This window comes from Achroia grisella, unplaced genomic scaffold, assembly GCF_030625045.1.
Source record: "Achroia grisella isolate CSIRO2021 unplaced genomic scaffold, CSIRO_AGI_Agris_v1 utg782, whole genome shotgun sequence".
In the NCBI taxonomy this organism is placed as follows: domain Eukaryota; kingdom Metazoa; phylum Arthropoda; class Insecta; order Lepidoptera; family Pyralidae; genus Achroia; species Achroia grisella.
This window is the reverse complement of record NW_026713022.1, coordinates 4,028,666-4,054,918: the sequence shown is the minus strand read 5'-3', so window position 1 is coordinate 4,054,918 and position 26,253 is coordinate 4,028,666. Positions and strand designations below refer to the sequence as shown.

At 34.2% G+C, this 26,253-nt stretch overlaps 1 protein-coding gene across 1 annotated transcript in view; it reads left to right on the top strand.

The window, feature by feature from the left end:
- The first annotated feature begins 15,520 nt into the window (after positions 1-15,520).
- The window catches only part of LOC131851202 (frizzled-10-like), a 31,025-nt gene continuing 20,292 nt past the window's right edge, over positions 15,521-26,253 (top strand). Inside the window, exon 1 of the mRNA XM_059201657.1 lies at positions 15,521-15,857. Within this exon, the coding sequence (XP_059057640.1) occupies positions 15,681-15,857 (177 nt within the window). The 5' untranslated portion in view covers positions 15,521-15,680. The remainder of the gene's footprint in view (positions 15,858-26,253) is intronic.

Here is a 26,253-nt window from a genome sequence, read left to right as displayed (position 1 = left end):
ATGCTCGCTGGAGTAGCAGTTCTAGAGTGGAGACCGCGAATTGGCAAACGTAGTGTAGGACGCCCCACAGCTTGGTGGAGCGACGACATATTTAGGGTTGCGGGTAGTAACTGGATGAGAAGAGAAGGGTGTGGATCGTGTCCAGTGGCCTGCTTTGGGAGTGGCCTCTATCCAGCAGTGGACTGCAGTGAGCTGATGATGATGATGAACACCTAAGATTTAGTACACTAAGTGTTATATACTTAAAAATACGGGTGGCATAAATCATGCGATACCATAAAAAAACTGATTTACTTTTTAATTTTTTTGGTTTTAAAAAGTATTTTGAAGTCGGTTAGAAATACTATATCGCTCGCTACATTAACATTAAAAATAAATAAATATAATATTTAACTTTTATCGAGTAAGAATACTGTATCGCTATATTTAACGATAAGTGATATTTATATATATTTTTTATGCTTGCACTCAGTGAACCTGTTACATATTATATCCAAATAAAAAACAATCGAACTATACCATTAATTAATACGCTTTCAAATATAATTAAAAATAAAATAAAAACGTAGCGACTGTGGAGGGGCCTCGAGACTTCATCGGCCACATTCTCTTACATATACACTTTGTACATGACGACCAAACTTTCTTGAACTATCACTGATCAAAGATTCTCGGAAAATGTTAGTGATTTGAACGAATGAAGGGAGGCAGGGTAGTTATAGTCAGGATGGTTCTTGTACAACATGAGTACACAATTACATGCAATTAAGCTATCATTAAGAATGGTTTTTCTCAGAGCCTGCAATTTGTCACGCACGCCGCTGCGCCTGCGCATGTGGTGGGGTTAGAGGAGGGGGGGTTAATTAAGTGAAGCTTTACGCTGTAGATAGGTGAAGTGCTTTTGAAACACCGCGTTTTACTGCTGATAGAGGGGAATTAAATTAAACGTAGTTTAATCATTTCCAATAAAACTTTACGGATAGGCAACATCAATTTTCAAGATTTCGCCATTGTGTTTGATTTATTAAGTATTCTTATAATATTTTGCAACAGAGCAAGCAGCATGAACATTTCATAATATCACAATTATATTAATCACTTTTTGGGTCATCGCCTACGCCGGCGAGGACGGTGTCGTGTGATGGTATGATAGCGTAGTAGCCACAGAGCGAGGGAAACCGTAGGTTAGGTTTATAGGTTTGTTATTATAGGATCATTTAAGCGAATAAGATCGTTATATACTTTTTAACATTTGATGTGGTTGCTATTTCGACGTAAAAGGAAGAAAATTACGTTGTATTTGTTATTATTATAATCAATTTACTAAGTACCCTCGGCTCTTCAGTTTTCCCGTGATCATGGTAGTTGTAACACTGCCAAAATAACCGCAAACTCAATAATAACAAATAAAACGTGGTATCATTATCATCACCTCAGCCCGGAATACGTCCAAACCAAAAAACCTAAACCAAAACCTCTCCCAAAGATTTCCACGACGATCGGTCCTGCGCTGGTCGCATCCATGGCCTTCCAGCGATGTTCACCAGACCGTCAATCCGCCTTGCTGGAGGCCTTCCCACGCTGCGTCTTCCGGTCCGTGGTCGTCACTCGAGGACTTTATTGCCCCAACGGACAGATAGGACAGATGGTCCTACGAGCTATATGCCCTGCCCATTGCCTCTCAGTTTCGCAATTCTTCGGGCTATATCGGTCACTCTGGTTCTTCTACGGATCTCCTCATTCTAGATTCGATCATGAAGAGAAAACTTCGAATATAGCTCTCTGGTAATAAAACGTGGTAACGTGGTAAGCTCTAATAAAACGTAGGTATATAAGATCCTGTGATTTTCTTAATATTATGTGTAAATAAGAACGTTATACGCAAATAGTACATATCTCAAATCATCCTTGATTTATTCAAGCACAACAGCAACAACAATAATAAGTATTTTATAAGAATGTCATCTGTTCAAAATTACAACATACAGCCAATTCAACAGTTCCCGGTCACTGGTGGTCTACCATTACCCTACAAATAACTGAATAAGACCGTGGTTATCGCTCAGTTGTTGCTACAAAAAAAAAAAACAAGCTAAGAATTAACAAAACCAAGATGCAAACATTTGAAGTTACTTAAAATGATTACAACATGTAAAAGTGTAAATATATAAAATTACAGTTTTCCACTTTATTTATTTTTTCGACCACACTCAAAGTGTACGTTTCAAAATCATTCTGACAAAGTAAAGTCAAAGTCGGGCGGTCATATAAAAATATTTGACGCCTCGTAAACTTAGTATATGGGCAGTTTTGTTATGTTATTACAGTAATAAACGTTTTCGTCGGCCGGCGCTGCACAAACGCTAGACTTGTGAAGTGTATGCCAATTGATAGCGTTTTCATGCAACGGTGCGTGTTGCGTTCCCGCCGCGGGCAGGAAGCCGTAATGGCGGCTTCATAACAAAATACTGCGCTCTGCTTGAAACGGAACGGTGTCTATACACGCTAAGTTATAGTGTGACCTTTTATTTTTTATGGGTGATATTATCGCCTGCATGTTAGTTAAAGACTACAACTTATTTTATTTATATCAAGAAATACAAAACCTAACAGATTAATATGATTTGGAAATAAGAGATTTCAGCAGTCAATTAAATATTAAAATTATTGTGGTTAATACGTTGATATAAGAAAATTTCCTGAAATAGAAATTTTTAACATATTCTATTATATTACCAACAATATATATGATACTAGTGAATGATGATAGCATGATTCATTCTCATGCATTATCACCTGAGTGTAAGGTTTCGCCTATAATGGCTCATTTTGCAGGATTTAACCTTCATAGTTTTTAGAGAGGACTCAATATTATAGAATAGTCGTATAGAAGTTTTTATTATGTAGATGACAATGGAATGCGAATGCAAGTGCCTACCCTAACGGGCCAGCTACCAGTGGAAGATAATAAGATGAGCATGATATCAGATAAGTTAGTCCATTGTGACAAATTCACCAAGAATATATCATGATCGTTTCCAGGGAGAACCGCGTGGAATTAAGTAGCAGAAAATATATTTTAGTCTAGTTCTCGACTCTGGGACAAGATCTCTCTATGTACCAATCTACAAATCTATCTTCAATAATGTCATTGAGTAACGATTATTGTTTACTCGTCTTTGCCTCAAAACAACACAATTATACATTTATCCTACGAGAAATTAAACACTTTCATTTGCTTTTTAAACAATCGTGTAGCATTTGTTCATACATAGACGCTCTTTCTGGATATATCCGGATATATATGTATCTATATCTTGGTCCTCACTCAAATTCATTATAACATTAAATAATACTGCTTACTAAGGACTGCTATTAGATCACAAAACCTGTGAAAAATATTTACATTAAAGACAATACTTTTAAACATTACTTGCAACAATGAAGATAATTAAAAACCCAACCGGAACAATAAGAATACCTGTATTTACACTGCAATAAAATTGTAAATTGTACAACTCGTTCGTAAGGGCTGCACCATTTTTTGCCGTGCACAGTACAATGCAACAGTCACTGTGGGCGCCCAACCGGTGTAAAATTAACAGGCAAATGCCGAGATCAAACGCGCCGCGTCCTTTGTGCCGCCGCCTATTGTCTCACACATGTTGTTTTAATACTCTTAATTTCGTGTTGTCATGTTAAAAGTTTATTACTCACTATAATACTGAACACAATTCGTTCTCGACTGATATTCAACCCTAATACAGCGATATAAGTTGCATTTTGTAATTATTGTCAAAATCTAACAATTCAGTCGTTGTTGTTGTATTTTTTCGTGTTTAATAGCGGAAGAGTGTTAAAAGGGTTCTAAATATATAAAGTGAAACCTGAGAGGCCGGTTTATGGCATGATACGAGTGGCACTCTTGGGGATTCAATTGAGATTTCATCGAAAACTAATATACATAACCAAATGGCGCGCTCATAAGGGTTCTATTTTAAAATTCTATATAATTATACAAATTATGCTTGACCTATGATTCATTTGCGTTTTTATCTCCCACAATAACATTAAAACTATTACCATACGAGTAACTCCATTTTTTTCTTATTGATGATAATGGAATGGCGCACCCGCATGCGCAAACGATTTATGCTGACGGGACATCAGTGGAGGGTGATAAGATAAGCCTAAGGTCAGGTCAGTTAGTCCATCAAGGTAATGGTAAATTTACCATGAACTTATCACGATGGTTTCCAGGGGAACTACTTGAAGATCAACCTAATAAGGTATATTATTTGCACATTACTAACAATCCCCTTCCATCCAATTGTAAAATGTAATTTATTTCTTACCATTATCCAGTCCCGTTTTCTGTTTGATTGTGGCTGTTTAGGCTGTATATGATTATTCTGTTGCCATGTATGTAATTATAAAAAGAAAATAAGTTTATTCTTGAATCAAATATGGTGAAAAATACACGGAAATTTTACTGTTCAATCCAATCAAATGACTTTTTTTTCTATCATCCTAGGATAGGGATTCACATAGTCAACACTAGCCTCTTGCCAAAACGAAAAAACAAATCTACTGCTACTATTTTTTTTTTTTGTAAACTTTCTTCAGATATGTAGAAATACAGACTACGGAAACATAATTCTTCAGGAATGATATGTACCTCACATATCATTCCTGAAGAATTATGTTCATATCATATTTTGTTCAGCCGGTGATGTTCTTCATACGTATACCTACTATAGAATTTATAAGTGACTATTTTTCATTACAAAAAAAAATCGTTGCGAATAACATTTCGCAATTTTTTTTTCCGAAGCACTATTAAACCCAAGCTATGCAGAGCTTTTGTTATGGTTACAACTGATGTAAATACTTTAATGTTTTTTTTTTGTAAATACATCTTATTTTAATCTTAATAATGTTACAAACACCAAAGTTTGTAAGTATGGATGTTTGTTACTGTTTCACGCAAAAACTAATTTGACGAAACTTTACAGTAATATAGCTTATACATCAGATTAACATACAGGCTATAAATTTCACGCGGGTGAAACCGCATAGCTAGTATATAATAAATACATTTTCATTCTTTGAACCCGTGCAGCACACGCAGCACTCATAACTGTACTCGTAACTACCTATACGTGATGGCTTTTATCAATTTAAATATGTCAATGTTGGTGACATAAAGGCCACCAAACAGGCTTCCGAATACATGAATAATGTACATGTGACGCGTCGTCACATTGTCCCAACTGTGTGTAAGTAGTACAGGGCGCCAAGCGTGACGCGATTTGTAAGTCTAAATAAGTCGCCACGCCACGCCGCGCCGCCAACCGCCAGCCGTGGGACGCGCACAACTAACATTTTGGTTCCGAAACCGGGACAGAAATTGCATGGAGATGTGTAGTACATCTATATATTACCTATTTATTTATTATAAAACCTACAGCTTACAATCCAATACATTAAATAGCAGCTGTACATTTCTATAGCAACTGAAAATTCTTTTTTCAAATAAATCAAAATTTAAAACTTTTGAATATAATAATTGTTCTCTATACGTTGATTATTTTACGGTATCGGTGATCTAGCGGTTTAACACATTGCTTTATTTCCAATGGTCGCAGGTTTGAATCTTAGCACTGTACAAACATTTTTATTTATGAGTATGACTATTTGTATCGGTCTGGGTGTTTTCTATGTATATTATGTATGTATTTACAAAAAAAAGTATCCAAATATTCGTATTAGTTGTCTAGTACCCATAACACAAGCTCTGCTTAGCTTGGCACTAAATGGCGCTGTGTAAATTAAAATAAATTGTCCAAGAATATTATTATTATTATACATAAAATAATAACTTACAGTACAATACAGACGAAATAAATAAAAAAATTCATAGACTCCTGAACAAGCCCTCTTCTCTTCCAAGTACCTACTGAATATACACACAAAATTGTAGAAGAATATATTTACAAAGATAGTGACATCTTATATATTAGATTCTGAACACGACTCCATGATGGCGACTGTGCGCGTGCGCAGTGGGAGGCTGCATTTAACACCTACTCGCCCAGCATGACGTCCTAGTACCGCACCGCGCACACAAATAAATATTTCTTTTAATTCTCAACACACTATGAATTATTATGGTCCGGCCACAAAAGATCAAGAAAAAACGCAATATCATAGATCTGTATGTCATAGATCATAGTATAGTAATTTATTTCGTAAAACGTCACCCACGTAACTTTGTACAAAGTCGTCTCACTGGATACTGTTCTGTTTTGTAAGATATTATTTTTTTTATGATAGATAGATAGAATATACTTTTATTATGTATTTTTCGAAATATTTGCATTGCATGCATTTTATTAATAAAAAAATTGCATTAAAAATATTTATAATACGAGAAATACCATCCAGAAAAAAATTGACCAACGGAGAGCTATTAAGAATAGCAGAGAATTTAGTTCTAAAAATATACAACAATTTAGATGTGTTACAACAAAATTCAAATTTGACCAGACCAATACTGAAGTCAAAATTTTAAAAAAACACTGTTAGGTAATGTTAAATGTTCATAGTAATAGACATAGATTCACTTACTCATTATTACGTAGACCTTAGGCTTATCCACTACAAATAATCGGTATACTACAATAGATAACGATTACCGGTTCGGAATGATATGCAACCGATAAGTACTAATACATATTATCTAAAGATAGGTCAATGTATTTGGAATATACCTAGCATATATTACTATTTTCAATAGTTGTTCATCATACTCGTAGACACCTACACAAGTATACAATGTAGATAAACTGGATTAAAGAATAAAGAATTTTTTAATAAAAAAGTAACTCAATTGAATTTCTTGTTCTTCTTCTTAATTTAAACTGTATACGAATAAACGTAATTACGGAATTGGACGGTAGGGAAAAATATTAATATAATAAAAAAAATTTTCATAAGCGGTGATTGTTTAATGATACTCATGTAAGTTTGCAACGTGCGAGGAATCAAACCCGCGACCATCGGAATTTAAGCGATGACTTCCGGTGGTCGCGTGAGACTACCGAAGCCGTGACTATATATGTAAAACAAGATACATATAAATAGTTTTTAATACATTTTTTTTTCATTTCATTTTATTTATTCTCATAAATTTACATTGTGTTGAAATATTATATCTTAAGACTTGTGAATAATTCAATAGGAGAAAAATAGGTATGCGCGGAACGTGTCATGAAATCATTCAGGTGTAAGTTGTGTGCAAGTAATATAGCAAAAACGCTACATAACTGTACCGTCTTACTACCGCAGTTTTGTACGAGACGTGTAATTGCCTTATTTGGACACCCTACTTTGTTCGCCCTCTACTGCAGCCTTAGTAGTTCTGTTGACAGCATCTTGAGTACATCATTTATTATATATACGCAAATACTAGCTGTGCCCGCGACTTCGTCCGCATGGATTAGATGACTAATGATAAATTTAAATTTCATCCCCTATTTTATTTTACCCCCTTAAGGGTAAAATTTATACAAATTTTTAATGTCATATTTATTTACATTTAGTCAACAATCTAAAAAATAAGCTTCAAACTTCTTGCTTTAAAAATGAAGATACTTCCATACAACCTTGCATAAAGTAGCCTATGTCCTTTCTTAGGGTCTAGGCTATCTGTATACTAAATTTCATTTGAATCGGTTCAGTAGTTTTGACATGAAAGCGAGACAGATAGATAGACATAGTTACTTTCGCATTTATAATATTAGTAAGGAAGTAAGTATTTGAAATGTCTATCAATATGATTGTTTGTTATATTTCTCGATCAAAATACTAAACAGATCTTAATTAAATTATGAATAGAAATTGTTTCAAGAAGATGGACATGAGCTATCCTTAATTTCAAAAAAGTATGTTTGGTAGTTTTTATAATCATTTTATACGACAGTCTCCGTCTGTTATAATAACAGTATCTAAGGACAATTCACACAGTGCCATCTAGTCCCAAGCTGAACTAGATAGAGATTGTATTAAAGAAAACATATTATTCAAAGAAAACATACTCATGAATTCAAATGTTTGTACCGTGCGAGAAATCGAACCCGCAACCATCAGAAGTAAAGTGTTGTTCAAAACCGCTATCACCAAGGCCATCTATTAATTACCTTCTTAAAACCAAACGACTGAACAGACTAAAGGTTGATTGTATGACGATGGCGAAATTCCCTGCAAAAAGGTTTGATACCGGCTTTTTAGTCCATTTATATCTGCCATTTTGTAGTTTTATATATAAATATAAAATGTCCATTTAATGACACTTAATTTCCTACAACAGGAGCAAGAAGCCCGGAAACGGCGAATTTCGTGAAACCTCAAATTGGGACAAAATATTCACCGCGGTCATGCCGGGACACGGGCGGTTTTTGCGCGGGACGGCAATGCGCGTTCGTCATAGTTTTTACCGTCACAAGTTCACAACGCTTCGCCGGCGGCATTCCTCGCAAATTATACGGACGTAATGCGACAACCATCGGTTAAGTATTTGCGGGACTTCTGATTGTGGTATAAAAAATTGTACCCAATAATCTCACAGAGATTGCGACGAGTCGAGAAGTTAATATGGCCCTTAATATTTTTTTTATTATAAATGGCGTTTAATTTTAGAACTTTTTCAAATTTAGAACACACTAAATGCTACTCAAACCTGGCTGAATTATTAAAGAAAATAGACGTACTTAATGACGTACGTACGTAATTCCTATACAAAATGTTCGTGCCTGTCAAACAGAGTATATTCAGAAATTTATAGCGTAAATAAACTTCAAAAAAATTTAATTCTGAGGCAAGACGTAGTTCGCGGGATCAGCTTGTATTAAATAAAATATCCTATTTATTACTTTTATGATCTACCTATCATAAAAGTTTAGAAATATTTCCAAAGAATCCTAAAATGTTCGAAAGCATTGTCACCGTAGTTTCGGAGGGCCGAATGCTGTTTTTGCGTTGGGGGCAAATTAAATTAATTGTGTCTACGACTGCCAGACTCGTGGTAATTGTGCCCACTGCACTGTCAACACTACGTCATGTTAAATACCACTAATGATAGGCGAATAGCTTGCTCAGCTTATTGCTTAAACTCAAAGCCAAAAGTTTTTAGACAGATAGATAAAGTTACAAATATTGCTATTTGTTTAAAGTTCATTATATCACAAATGGCAATATATATAATTTTAAACCTCGATATATCTCCTAAAAATAAAGAAAAGATCCAAAGAAGTCAAAGATTAGGAATGAATATTTACGTGCATAGTCAATTAAGTTGGTCAGATATATATATATAATCTCAGAACAATTCACACAGCGCCATCTAGACCCAATTTAAGCTAGCTAAAGCTTGTGTTATGGGTACTAGATAACTGTTACAAATTCATAGATATTTTTTTCGTAAATACAAATAGAAACAATCATACGAACGAATCGAACCCGCGACCATTGAAAGTAAAACAGTGTGCTAGTGCCGCTAGACCACCGAGGCCGTCAATGTCTTTCATATAACAATATAAAGGGGCTATCAGGAGAACAATTGATAAATAAATTAAATAATAAATTACTCCACAAATGTTTTTACCCCTGAAATGAATTTTATGTATGTAATAATGTGATAATGTATGTTTTTATAATCGATCTGATGGGAAATAATTTTTGCACGCCTAATGAGGCAAGTTGACAATAGACCCCGTGGACGAATGGGCCGACTGCGAAGGACCGACCAAGTCACAGCACCTGTAGCTGGTCCACTCCATGAGTGTACCAGAATGGCAGCCAGTAGGGAGGAATGGTGAGCTCTCGTACGGCTGATGACATCTGCCTCTCACTCCACTACATAATGATCACGACCGCAAAACATAATGGGACATTATATTTTACAATCACACCTCATGTAGACTACCTATATTTGCCGAGAAAAAATGTTTGAAATTTTTGTGTATTTTAAATATACATCGTTTCTTGCTGAAGAAACAAATCAATGAAACGACATATATATATATTTAAAACAATGAATTATATTACATGTCTGTGTGCTGTTGTACAAATAGGCTATGGCTCATTTATTTTTCTATCAGCCTTACTTCCGATGGTAGTGGGTTGGTCCTCGCACGTACGTTTGTAGCAGTCTCGGAGTTTTCTATGTAGGTATATTATGTATGTATTAAAAATATATAAATAAGTATGTCTGTCAGTTGTCTAGTACCCATAACACGAGTTTTGTTTAGCTTGAGACTAAATGGCGCTGAATGAATTATCCAGTCATATTATTCTAATATTAATGTAAATTTTAAAATCAGTCGTAGTGACCAGAGCGGACCTGACTTCATAAGTAACTTTTGGAAATAGAGATCTAAGCAGCAAATTAAATAATAAAATTATTATGGATGATACGTCGACTTTAGAAAATTCATCTGTATCTACAGAAGTGACTTGTTCTATATAAAAATGTACAAAAGATTTATTGTACCTTCAACATTATCATATCATTCGATCAGTACCAGCATTATACCTTCAACATTATCATATCATTCGATCCCTACAAGTCCTGCAATATCTACAAATCGATGTCATTTGCAACAAACAAGTTTTCACTCCGTCAACAGTTCCGGGCAGTTGCATATTAAAATTGCCAATAAAACATTTTCTTGCATGTTCAATAACCGTCGTGTTCTCTTCATACATAATTACTTCTATTCAATATTCCTAATATGTACTTAATGTACATCATTCATTCTGTTTATTGTCACCTAATGATATGTTTATTTTTTTTTCTCCGAGTATAATTACGATCAGTCCTCAGACTATTAGTGAATCTGTTCTGTGTTGTCATGAAGAGTGGCTTCCCATTGGAAACTTCTACTCATCTCTAGAGCTACTGCCGGTCTTCTAGTTCCAGGATATGATGCCGTTTTAGACATCTTACCAGCGCCGGATTTATATATTTTATGAGTGTAGGCCACTTTATTTTCCCCGCCCCATGTACCTTTCTAAAATAATAATTTTCTCTAATTTCATTGTTTGACTTTTGTCCTCTGATATAGAGTAGCCGTCCTCCCACTGAAATCTGCCACCCCCAGTCCGCTGCCGCCCTTAGGCTGCGGCCTATATGGCCTATTTATAATTCCAGGACTGCATCTCATACACTGTTCTATGGTGAGTTGTCGAGCAAGTTCGTTAGGGTGATGGCTCAACCGTTTCTTGTATTTGGGTGCCAAACTCAGAATTTCCTCTTTCACTGTTTCTATTTCAAGTTACTCGTGAATTTCATTGTTAATTATGTACCATAGTACTTGTGCAACTTCTTAAGATCTTGTTTTGTTGGCGCTGGAGTATATGTTGGAATGCCTTGTGCTCCCCATAATCTAAAAGGTCCAGACAATACGTTCAAAAATTATTGTTGCATATTACAATTGCCAATAAAACATTATCTCACATGTCCAGTAACCGACGTGTTTTCTTCATACATCATTACCACTATTCAATATTCCCAATATGTACTTAATGTACATCATTCATTATGTTTATTGTCGCCTAATGATATGTTTAATGGTAAAAGCCAACTGGAGTAATATTTCATCCTTCATCCCTATATGACCTTTTATTATGATGTGCGTAATTTACATTATAGACACGCTCTACAACAAGCAGACAAGCAGGTTTTTGTTATCTTTATAGATGACTATCGGCGAGCCCCGGCTTCGCACAGGCATTTAACAAAATTCACACATACGCACACACACACATTCGATATTGATTCAGAAGCCCAAGAAGGGTTGACGAAAGGCAGGCGGCCGGTCAAAAAAACTGAAGCCAAACCTCTCGTAATAATGATTGATACAGAGGGAGGACCGCGTGGAGGCTGTTCTACTAAATCTACCCTGGATTCCCGTAGTACTCCTTATAAATTGCTATTCTGGAGCACTAAGACGTCATGGCTCCATATCCTGTAACTTCACTGCCACATTTTGACCTCGAATAGAAACAACTTACAAAAACAAGGTGTTTGGTAGCTGAAAAAGCTGGTCGTCCCTCCGATCGATTCCCCGTCCAATTCAAACGGGGTTCGAAATTATGACAATCTGAGCCAAGGATCGAAACCCTAGCGGTGCTTTCAGCCTGACGAATACGTCTAAAGTCGTATAGCCCTTAGGCAGGAGTTAGCCTTCATAAGTCCTTCTTCGGGTTTGGAGTGCCATCTGCACTCACCTCTTATCGTCCGGTGAAGCTGTAAAGGCCAGCTGCGGCCAAAAGCAAGTAAAAAAAAAACTGAAATTGTCAGAGGACATCTCTATTGTCTCTCTGGTCTATTTAGGCTGCCAAATACACAGATAACTTTGTATATAGTATACCTCGGTAATAACAGTAATTTTACCAAAATAGCGATGATCGCTGGCTATCGGACTTTTTGTTTGAAGTTAACAATACCGCATAGGCGTTTCCCATTGACTGCCAAATTAGTCGGCAAATCAATAAAGCTTATTGAATCAATATTCAATATTCACTTGTAGATAATACGTTATTATATTCACGTAGGATACAATGTGATTTGCATCGAGACGTGGCGTCAGCGGCAATCGTAGCCGCTGAACGCGATGTATGACGTTTTAATTATGATTCCGAATTGTGTGCAATTGTGTTGTGGTCTATACACAGGAGGGAGCGGAAGCGTATACCTTTTTCTAATAATACTAGGTAATCCAGCAAACGTTTCGCTATTAAACAATAGGGGTTGGTGATAGAAGGTTGAAATTTAGGGTTGTATGTAATTTTTAATGTCACATTATAAATAAGAAAAGTATGAAAAATAGTAGCCGATTCGCAGATCTACTAAATATGCACATAAAATTTCATGAAAATCGGTCAAGCCATTTCGGAGGAGTATGAAACCTTTGAAGCTGTATTATTATTTGACATCCCGCTAACTCTAGCAAAATCACTCAACTCTGTCTAAATATTAATGACTCTACCTAAGTTAATTATTGAGTAGTGTACCAGTATCTTTTGGTACACACTGCCTACAAGATACACCTTGATTTTGAGGTTAATTATTTATGTAGGAAGTCAAATTAATTAAATTAAAGATTTTTTGTGTATAGTCTATTTTCCGTTAACTCGCCTTATTTTTTTTCTTCGCATTTATTTTATTCTATCATATTTTAATGTTTCGATTTTTATAAATAAAAATTTAGAACCAATGAAAATTATAGCAAATCACTGTGAATTTATTAATTTACAATTTTTTTACGTCCTTTAGTTTACATTCCGCTGTTGACGTGTGTCTGTACCACCCACCTCCACCCTACAGTCCACGCATGCGTCCTTAATTAGGCATTCCACCGGCGTCCGGCCTGCGTACGCGCACTGCAAGCGGCGTCTTTGACGGCGGCTCGCTCCGTCCTACTCCTACAATGCAACTATTCATACCACCGCTCCAGTATACAATGAACCTTCCATTCCTTTCAATATCAAATAGCGTCCCTTAATCGGTGGGACCAACTTACTTTGGATAAGATATTTTAGAAAGATATATTATCCTGTTTTTAAATATAACTTCTGTTTATGTAGATATAGTGTTTCTATTGCGTTGACAGGTTACGGATATTAAAGGTGTTATTGGAGTGATGTAATGAAGGGGCCTAATTGTGTATTCTACTTGGGATGCCGGACCAAAAGATAAAGGCACGAGCGGAAGGGTCTATCAGATATCTCACTCACATATTCGGTACACCGTGACGCAAAGATAGCATTGTTTTGTCTTCTTTTGAGGCTATAAAGTTGATGATAACCTATATAATGAGTTCTAGGTCTTTGATCACATTATTAACACCTACAGCATTTCATCTGACATTTTAGTTTGTAGTCTCGTTATTATGAAAAAATATATAATAACGTAATTAAATAACAAAGAACCTAAAGCTACAAACCTTAAAAAATATAATAACTAAAATATATTATTCCATTTTAGTTTATATTGTGTGACGTTAACATGTACATTATCCAATATCAAATGTAGAGACGATTTTTTATGACATATTTTATACCAGCGACCCATCTCGGATTCGCATCGTCTCAACCAGTGTTTCTCAATGTGGGGCCCACGATCCGCAGGTAGCAATTTAAAAATGAACTATTTATGAAATTTTATATAAAATGTCAATTTTTCATGATATCTTTTGAGAATTTACAAATACTGTTTCATTAACAATTTCCTAGTGATTTCTTCCTGAAATCTATTTCTTAAATTAAAAAAATAATTTTTAAATGTTATAAATTATATATGTTACGTACGGGGGGTTTTAAGTAAAAGAATTTTAGAGGCTAAGGTTGGGAAACACTGGTCCCAACCGACAACATCGTATTACTATCCAGCAAACGTGTATATTACATTTTGTTAGGAGCAAAGTTTTATTACATCTCCCTTTATAGGCTTGTTATAAACATAGCCATGCTAATTAGGCTTAGCACTCTATGGTTTATTTGTGTAATTACTTAGAATACCATAAGTATCATTATGGCTGACATAATGTCTAAAACTCTATGTTTCATGGTAGAGTTAGATAGCTAACTCTACCATTAAGGTTAAGTTGAATAATATGAAGATTCAATTAAGAACTTGTAATTTGACAAAAACTAATTTAAATTTAATAACTCTGAACATTAGAGCAAACACAATAAAAAGAAATAAATTATTGTTTACTAGTATTTCAATATCGTATATATTGTAAAGTTCTAAATTATTTAGGTTGTTTCATAACTTATATATTTATCTTGCTTATGAGAGAGATAAAAAGAAAAGGTTCTTGTTCAGACTACATTTTATTATATTTAAATATCTCTTAATTTGTATTTATTTGGTATGTCTTTATAAATATTAAAAACTTGAAGCTCTACCCGTAAATTATATTACACTAAAAAATATTTCCTCCAGTCTTAACTGGAATCGGAAGATGTTAAAAATAAATCTTTTATATACCGTAGAATCTAGACACTATTCTCATGATCTTCTAAAGTGTTTTTTACCATTTAATTCCATTAAGTGACTCAGGATTATATAAAATGAATTAGATAGGCAGCTTCGTCTGTTCTAAATCTATGTAATAAAACTTTCGAACCTCTCAATTACTCAACACTTTTATTGCGGCAATTTTGTAAAATAAAATCCATCCCCATGGGCAGATACACTTAATTTTATACGTTCTTCATTGTCTGTTATGTCCCTTTCTCGCCAACTATCAACAGAGCGAGACAGACAAAATTACTTCCACTGATTGCAGTGAGCTGTACACGAATTAGGCCCTTTTTCTTTTTTTTTCTTTTATTCTTAATGCCCTGTTCATGCGTTGAGACCTTTTATCGGAACATATGCATGTTCTGAATGCACCGGCCGGCCGACCGGTTTCTTCCTTTGCCTTTGTAACGCCGCGCCGCATTCGAAATTCGAATCAGTCTGTTCCGAGCGATAGACGAGTGTGCACGTTCGCTTCGATTTAAAAAACAAATATGTTTACGAATCAGTGTTTACTAATAGTGGATTTGTGACTGAGTATCGATAATATGACATACAATAAGTGTTATAATACAGTGAATTAATTACAATGGCTCGGATTATTTTTCTGCTGCTCTGTTCGTGGTTAGTGGTTGCTGCCCAGGAGGAGGTAGAAGGTGGAAAATGCGAAAGGATCCAGCTACCACTTTGCCAGGATTTGAGATACAATTGGACCGCGATGCCTAATCTGATGGGACACAAGGATCAGAAGGAAGCAGCCGAAGCTGTAAGTATTCAACGATATTTCAACCTCCATAGCGCCGTGGTAAATAACCACTTTCCGAGTTTCGGGTTCGATTCTCGTTTTATATTATTAAATTCTCTTGTTGCGTTCTGTAAGATTGTTTGCTATCAATTCTGACTTCAGTTTATCATTTGAAATTCCTTGTAGGTATTTTTATTTGATACTTATTTTCTACCGACCTTAAAATGTGACCTTATGCGGACTGCTAACCGTTTGCAATCAGATAGGTAATAAATCAGATAGGTTAATATAAAAGAAATATGAGTTTTCCCCAATTTTTATCATAAATAAGTATTTCGGAATATAGTTAAGAATTTTGAAAATATTGGAATCATACTTATTTAATACAGAATGTCATACTACCCTCTAAAGATCATGAATAATTGTGTCAACTAATTATTACATCATTTAATGTAATTATTTATTAACGATAGACCTAAACATAGTTCTAATTGTACCTCTGAAAAGGAATATTATCTACTATCTAGAGGTACAATTAGTGTACCTCTAGATAGTAGATAATATTTATTTGTATTTTATGCACTCCTAGTACTTACCTATCGTCCCATTACGATATAATTTTCTTTAAAAAACCGACTTTAAACTCAAAATAAAATAGGACTAATCCTGAAACTGTATTAATTCATTACGTCATCATCATTAATAAAACGATTTGAAAAAACTTTTTTATGTGAAATTATTCTTTCGGTTTATTAACTTCATAACTCATGCCGTCAGAGTTATGAAGTAACAAACATTTAAAAAAAAACACATTCTAATTGAGGACCTCCTCCGTTTTTGTGGTCGGTTAAAAAGTATATCAACTTATACTCAGCACTTGAGCGAACGTTAGCTATATAACCTAGTATTATTTGCGTATAACTTATAGACAAATAATACTAATAAGTAGGTACACACTTTAGTAGATGACGCGCAAGAATATACCTACGCTTATTTGAATGAATATTTCTTAATTAACTTGAGTTTCTTGCCAGTTTTTCTCCATTGAATCTGTATACTGAACTGGATGGTCAGGAAAAGATATAAAAATTTGTCGTTCAAGTGGCTAAAATGTGCTATAAGAATGAATTATTATTGATTTGATTTGACTCCTTAATAAAACAGTTACAAAAATAATAGAATAGTAAAAAAATTTAATATAAAAACATGTGTGTTGCTATTTTAAAAAAATGTTATTCCGAATTTCATTTTTGAATGGAATTTTTCAATGAAAATTAACATAAGTAAATATAATAAATAATTACTTGAGTAACAAAATAAATCAGTCAAAGTAGTTCAGAAGTAACATACTTACATAAAAAAATTGCTAAATTACGAACCCCTTTTTCTTAAGTCGGTTGAAAATGAAATGAAATGTACGGGCCGCTTTATATGTTTTAACATAACATTGCCGGCAACTAGCCCAAGGGGTCGCGGGTTCATGAGTACTTGTATCAGGGGTGGTAATTTATAATTATTGTTGTTCACCCTTTTAATACAAGCAGATATCCCACTGATTTCAATGGCTTTTATGATTTACTGTTATTGGATTTGTAATACACACGGGTAGTGTATGTCCCTATTATCTGTCTAGTTGGGGTTGGGGGAGCATTATTGACTTTTGCTACCGTATTGTTCATAGTTTTTTTTTGCATTTCATTGATGCTTGTTCCCACATTCCCTATGGCGGACGTTGGAGACGTAGTTCCTTTGACAATGGAATACGAGTATTTGGAAAATCAACCCTACACTTAAAACTTTAAGTCGATTTCAGTATATACTTTTTTTGAGTTAATATATTTTATTATGATTTCTGCGAAACGTTCTTTATATTTTAACAGTCCTGGTTAGAATAGCAAAAAGTATGGATGATAATCTTTTTCTTTCATTTCCACTCCTGTTGGAGGTTTTCTTTTATGGATGATAATGGAGCCCCCCCCCTCCGATCGTTCCCCCGTCCAATTCAAACGGGGATCGATATTACGACGGCCTGAGCCGAACCCCTAGCCCTCAGACTAAAGTCGTATCCGTCAGGCAGGAGTTGACCTTCAGCCGCTCCATAAGTTCTTCCGCGGGTTTGGAGTGCCATCTGCACTCGCCCCCTAACGTCCGGTGAAGCTGTAAAGGCCAGCTGCGGCCAACAGCATTAGAGTAGTCCGAAAGAAAAAGGTAATGGAATGGTGCACCCGCCTGCGCTAACGGATTATGCTCTCGGGGCATCGGTAGAGGATGATAAGATGAGCATGAGGTCAGGTCAGTTAGCCCATCGTGGTAAATTCACCAGGAACTTATTCGAATAGTTTCCAGGGGGTTAATCTGCCACGGTACATTGCTAGCAATGGATTCACTACACGACATTACTAACAATCCCCTTCTATTGGAAGTTGGACAAAATCATGGAAATTTATATTCTTGAAAGAGCAAGGTTTTGCAACAGCCAAATCATTCCCGTAAGTTATTTAGCCAGAAATTAGTTACTCAGAATATCGCCTCCTGCCGGCATTTCCTATTCCTGGAAGCTTCCCTGGAGCTGTAGTATTCTATGTTTGTCATATTTCAAGATAGATAAGAACAAAAAAAAAATCAAAGACATCAATACATGAGAGCTACCTTCATGATAACTGTGTTACTATTTCATGAATTATGACTGTTACAGTCAGGTGAGCCAATCAGCTCGTTCTTCCAGTTACATAAAAATAAGTTTTTTTTTATAAAACCCAACTTATTTACACTGCGTAAACCCACACTCGTAAAACATTCAAGCACGCGTTACTTATAGGTATTCTAAATATATCTCAGTAACAACCTGATGTATACACTATAGGCATAAACCTCGGTTTCGGCGCACCACTCAGTAGATTATTTTGGCCTCACAAGCCGCAGATACAAACAGACAACTATCAAGATCCTCGTAAAAACGTGGCAATTCCATAAACGGAGAAGTGTGTTGCAGCGATAGTGCGTAGGCGCACAAAACGACAAACATTGCCGATAACATCAACAAATAGTCGCTTATCACACGACTCACATCAAAGCCGCCGAATCTGACGTCTAGGGCTGCTCTGTGTTTGTAAATAAAACAATTATATCGTCACGCCTGTAACCTTAGATGGGGTAGTCAGAAGCAGCCGTTTTTTTAATGGATGATAATGGCCCACGCCTGCGCTAACGGTTTACGCTGGCGGGGCACCAGATGTGTTTTTCTAATGAGTAATGGGACCTAAAAACCAGCACAGTATAGGTGCGCCTCATTGAGATTGTACTTATATCAGCAACAGCTGAGACAGCTCCTATTGCCAACTTTGTATGTTATTTTTTATTTCTTATGTTGTGTATTCTTTGGAATTTGTTGTGTTATGTTGGCAATAAATGAATCTCTATCAGTGGAGGATAGATAAACATGAGGCTAGGTCAGTTAGCCCATCGTGTCAAATTCAACAGGTATTTATTATGATTGCTCACATTGCTAGCAATGCAGTTATTAGACCACGTTACTAACAGTTCCCTTGCCCCCCAGATACAGCCCTTGACGTTGTGGAGAACATGCCCTCCATGCTTTTTTTTTTATCTAACATGTCAGCGAGCTTGCTCTCGTCACTACGGTTTAATTTTTTTATTTCTTGTCGGAAATGCCTTTACTGGAGCAACAATCAGAAATATAAAATACTTTTCTGGTTTTTGTTCCTGCTATGAATAAAAAAATAAATATATATTTGTTTTTGTATAAATATTATAGAAAGATAACTTTTGGCGACCCTAGAAGCTTACAAACCGAATTGGTTTATATGTTGTCGCTTAAAAATCTTAGACTTAGTTTGTATAATGGATCAATTATTTATTATACTCTATGTATCATTAGTAGGTAATAAGAAGTTCTTGAATGAAAAATCAATTAGAAATTCGATAAGAATCATCAAATAACATATTGAATTTAGTATAATAAACAAAAAAAACTCAAAGAAATACATTTACTAATTAATTTTGCATACATTTATTATTTTAATAAATATTTAATATATACATATTAATAATTACAACTCATTACTCTCCCAATCAAAAGAAATATTCATAATACATCCTTAAATATATTAGAATATAATTTTTCTAATAAGCTGTAAAATTTCATCAAAATCCATTCAGTTGTTTGCGTGAAAGAGTAACAAACATATGTATGTATGGATGGCCATACATACAATTTGTATAATAGATCCCTTCCCTCTCTAGTATTATATTAACTAAATAACGTTCACAAATAATATAATAACAAATTTATAAACGAAATAATAATACTCGCAGAACACATTATATATAAGTACTCGTATTTATCGCAAATTATGTAAATTCAGAGTACAATATTAAAAATGAATTATGTATAGATTAACGTATATTTTTTATCTGTCCGCATCGGCGTGCCATCAAGCGCTCTACTCGTACATTATCTGTGATCGGTGTAATTATATGGTCCACGCAAGCGGCACCGCGGAATAAGACTATTGCATTTAATATCGAGAGCTGTCGATAGCGGTATCTTTACAACACTATTGCGCCATTAGGCAGTGCAGCCATTTATTTATATTTATGCCTCTTATCATGCCCTCAGAGGCCGGTATCTTTGCCTTAAGTGCCGTTTATCGCCGGCATCGCTTTAAATCATATAACTAATATAAATGTATATAATCAGTTATATATAATTCGCTAAGCTGATAAACACTTTGTTGACGGTTGTCTGAAACTGCTATTCAATTTACAGACCGTATCGTATCTTTCTAAGTACCTACTTATTTTTGTAAGAATTGTAACAGGTTGACGTCAAATGGGTACCGTGTTCCTTTTCGGTTTGTTATCGGTGTTTCAATAATCAGAATGTCAGTCACGAATAGATTCTATATTATATTCAGCAAAGCTATGAAGATTAGTTTCTGGCGGTTTTAAGTTACCATAAGTATTCTATTAGTTGTCTAGTACCTACAACACAAGTTCTGCTTAGCTTAGTACTAGATGGCGCTGTGTGGATCGTCCTGAGCTATTATTACTATTATATATCATGCATATAGTCACGTTTTAAAATTCCCTAATCCGACTTCAACAAATCTCATCTACCAACCAAATCTCTCTTTCTAACAAAATAGATTTGCCAGCCAAAAATGAAATTTAATATTTCACATTAGAGTATGTCTTCATTTAAACATATCACAGTGTTCAAGTCTACGTAACTCCAAGTCTATCTTTTAGATCTTGGAAGCGCTCTAGTGGGATGGTCCATTCACGAATACTTCATCTGATTTGGCCACAGTTTCTTCGGACGTTCACCTTTAGATTGGGCAATTAAGAGTTTAGGATCGATCATTTGTAACATTCGTGTCTCAGTGGGTACTTTATAGCATACTTTTATATTTTGTTTTGCAAACATTCGTGAAAATATTATATTCTCAACCGTTATTAAAATATCTCAATGAAGTTGTTAATATATACCTACGTTTAATTTCCGGTTATGTACAGTGCAAGATATTGTTTTCCTAAATCCTATCTTTTAAATTAAGAAATAATAACTTTTAGTACAATAATTCGGCCAACGTTTCTTATATAACTGGAATGTTATATTCTATGCTATATTCCAATGATTATCTTTCTAAAATTGTAAAAATAATATAATTTTAAATATATATATGTAAATTAAAATTTTTATCCAGTATTCCTATAACATATAACAACAAATGTTAAATTAAAAATATAATCAATCTAAACATTGTCTATGGCCATATTTCAAATATCGAATTTTAAATTTCAAATCTAGAACTCGAAGACGCATATACACAGCCAAGGTCAACAAAGCCCGGCGTTTAGTTCTGGAGGTGGTAATGAGCCAATTTTAGAATGCCCTCACACCTTAGCCTTTCGCTATTAACACCAATCGTGTTGAACAAACACACATTCCAAATAATATATCTGTGCACGATGCGTTAGAAAATTTCTTATTTATTTACTAAACCCCCATCTTTATTTGATAAAAGTGTTGTATAATGTAGGTGCTATTATTGTATCTGAGTTTTTACATTTGGTTTAATACTAAAATTAAGGGGGACATGAAACGAATGTTAGAAGTTAAAGTTGAGACAACGTAAATAAATTCTTGCTTCGTTAGTACTGTATTGTATGATCTAAAACTAGGAAAAAAAAATCATTGAACAATCAACATAAAATTCCAGTTTAATACAGAATGAGAAGTAATATAAAAATTGAATCAATGACCACGTATATCTACATGGAGGAAACACGTGTCACGTATACCAAAACATTACAAATACCAAATGTAAATGTGTTAATATTCAACCCCAAAACATAGTCTATATTATTCCATACATCAATGAGTTTATATTAAATTATACCCGCCTAAATCAAAAGGATGCAAATACTGAATGTATATTTGTTAATTTTGAGCACCAATTTATGGTCCATTTTAGTCTATAGTTCAATTATTTCATATTCAATTACTACTATCACTATCACTACCTATACAAAACTAGAGGCCAATAAAAGTTCAAGCGAATTGTTGAACCCATTTATTTGGTCGGCAGAGCAGCAAAGAAAGAACAATAAAAGTATGTATTGTGTTTATTACACATACTATAAAAGTTGTAAAACACGATTGACTTTTTATCGCTCGGACTGTATATATACTATTTTTTAGAAATCCATATCTCGAGCGTCATAAAACAATTAAGTTAGATAAAACTCGCGTTGTGTACTTCGATAACCCATTTCCATATTTGCGTCGGCGCCTTTGAGCGTATTATCTGTACTTTTTTTTTAAAAGGTACAAAATGCTGGCGTGTTATTGAGAAGTGTCCGTTCTTTGAAAAGCACCATATCATTAGGGCAGGTATGTGATGTTATGGAGTTGTAAAGGCCCGGTGCTTCGCTTGAAAGAAAGTTTTAATGGTCCGTATTTTAACATCGTCATTTTTATGTTTAGCTCGCAACTTTTGTAGTTCATTAGTTATAATTATTAATTCATAGAAAATTATTTTAAAATACAATAATATATATACTTTAGTGATCGACTATACCTACTTATATATTTTTAACAAGACATTTATTAACAGAGCATAGTAATTAGATTAAGAATGAATCCATTTTTTAAATATTAGTCATTATTTTAAAAATAAAAAACAAGTTTCGGCACTATATAGAATCATGTAAAAACTACTTGCTTCTAGAATCTAGGACTAGTGTTTTAGTCTCTATCAGTGTAGAGTTTTAGTAGAGCCGTAAGTATTCTACTTATAGTAATTACTCGTCTTGTATTCGACGTATTAAAAAATATATAAAACAAAATAACGTTTTCTATCTATGTAGAACAATATTATTCTATCACATCTATAAAAATATATTTGGGTTATTCTAAAATAATTTATTTTAGAATATATTTACAGTCAAAATAACTTTAAACATCTAAAGTATTTTATCAGAGGTAATACCCATTCTATTAGAGATATTGTCTATTACACGTCAGAGAAGAGAATGTGAGATAACTATACCCGATCCACACAATCTTGAACATTTGTCGTGAATGCAATATAAGAAGTGAATGATTTAAATAATCAAATTCAGTTGAAGATTGAATCTTTACTGAAATAACCTTTGTACTTTACCTCTGTCTCGCTTATCGTTAGAGAAACAATGAGCAAGACAAGTATATTTTGTGAAGTGTGCACACATTTATAGGTTATGCGATTGTTCCCACGTTGCAGTGAGACGTCTTGTCATCTAGTTTAATTGTTTTTCTTTTTATAATCTTCAATTGTACACTCGTAAAAATTTAATAGTCAAATATGACAGTATAGTAACCAATAATTCAGCATTTACAATTACCTAAGTTTATTTCAGTTACCACTTAGGTAAAACTGATTGAGAAATTCGCAATATTCCTAAACTTACAATTCATATACTCTATTATCAGTAAAAGTCATTCTGTCAAATAACAAAAAAATATATTCAGTTATTCAATTGATATTCTTACTAATATTATAAACACAATAGTTTGTGAGTATAGATAGATCGCGCAAAAACTACTGTGCGGTGAAACTTTACAGTAAATTATTTATTAAAACTTCGATGCACAATTACATAAATAAAGGTGCACATGACGGACTTAACACCTTGAGGGATTTTATACCAGTCAACCATTGGGCAAACAGAGATACATGTAATATAGGTTATATATAAGAAAAACACATAGGCAATAATGTAAAATGTATGTAAATTAGGCTAAATATAATAATGTTAAGTAAGTGTGATACAGACAAATTGCGCGCAGTTAGTTAATTCTAACCCACTGAACGTTTGTTACGCATCATAATCGTATATATATACATACAAAATTGTCATAACAAAATCTCCAACGCCGTGGATGGTATCGATGATAATATCTACCTGTTTCTGAATAACTTAGCACTTTTTTCAGCAAAAAGGTCCGCTTTGTACAGCCGCCTACCTGCTGTAATTAGGAGTGGCAATTTGTGCGGTTCCGTAGGTGCTTTTTTCTGTTTTCGCTGCGCGGGCGCCGAGCGCCGCGGGCTCCGACTGTAATGCGTCTACTCATGTTTCATTCGCCGCTGGACTGGAATTATATCATATATCATTGCACGCTCGTGGATACATTTTATTATGTAGTAGTTGTTACAGACGTGTATTATATGATTTTATTGCTATTAAATTGTGTAAAAGACTCTTAGTGCTTATAATTTCGTTCGAGTAGCGCTTATGTTTACCACACATCTCGTAATATTAAATCTAGCTCATTACATTATCTAGTATACCTACGTTACGTACTAAGTATACAAACAAAATATTGAAGGTTTAAAAGTTTTACTATTGAACATGGTCATTTATTTTTTCATTATTATTAAATTTATAAGTAATAAATTTATAAAATTATCTAACTGTGATATATATACTTTACGTATATAGATATTTTAATTAAGGCAAGAAAAAATAATTTAATTGTACGATCGATATCAAAAGGAATCGATAATCAATATTGTTATCAAGATAAGATTTAAAAATCAACTAAATCTTGTTGTCGCCTATCGTTCCTTGCTTATTTTTTATCTAAATCTATACTCTTTTGTTTTAAATACATAATTATTTACTTATTGTTTCACCGTTCATAAATATACATATAAGCAGATCTTAGTGGTAGGTAAGTACTAGAAGAATAGATAAACATATTTGGGCGTACAAAGTCAAAAGTTAAAATTATAATAAATTATTAAAATGAAAATCTAACATTTTAAAATTAATTGTATAGTATTTTATATTTGTTAAATGATTGTACTTACATTAATACACACATATATGGACACATTATATTAGGATTCATGAAATTGATATCGGATGGTTGGCTACAGAAAGACAAATTGACAAAAACAAAGTTGCTTATTGCATAGTCAACCTCTATATTTATATATTGTAGTTGTTTTTCTAAACCAATATCCATTTTCACTATAAGTAGTTAGTAATAATATTAATTTCAAAATGAAACCACTATTGAGAGTATCACGTATAAATAACTTGACTTAGTCGTGACCGTGTTTTATTTAGAAGACATTTTTAAACGCACTTTAATTATAGTTAACAATCACAAATTAAAGTAATGAAGTCATTACAATCTGGATGAGCAGTGAGTATTGGAGGATGGCGGCGAGATCAAAGCGGCGAGATTACGGCATGATGCGCGCGCGCATATCTCAGTCTTATTTTATTGCGTCGCTCGGTGCGTCGACCCGCGCGATCGAGAATCGGAGATGCATTTGCACGATATAGTAGATATAGATTATGATCCAACGTTATTTGTTAGAACTGGTCGCCATTAAGCTTTCGTTAATTTCCTCTTATGATGATAATTAATATGAGGATTTGTACGTTATGGGGCAATAAATTACCGATTATCCGATACAAGTATCGATTATGTGCTGTTCGGAACTTTAATCATTAATTTATGTGCGTCATTTACATCTTCTGTAGCACTACTCTTTTGATTTAAACTAGTTGATGTCTGCGATAATTCTTGTGCATACCTAGGTAGGTATTATTAAGTATTTAAAAGAAGCACATCTTTTAAATGGATGATGATGGAATGGTAGCCGCCTGTTTTAACGGTATACGCTGCCGGGACACCAGTGGTGGATAATAGGATAAGATAGCCACACAGTAATGAATTCTTTAGGAATCAACCATAATTGCATTCTTGATGGGCCACGTGGACTCGACATGGTACATTGCTAGAAATCAGGTGATTAATTCCTATTACAATCCTCTCCTCTAGGAATGTGCTATAGATGTCTATTACTGGCTGATATGGATATAAATAGTTTGA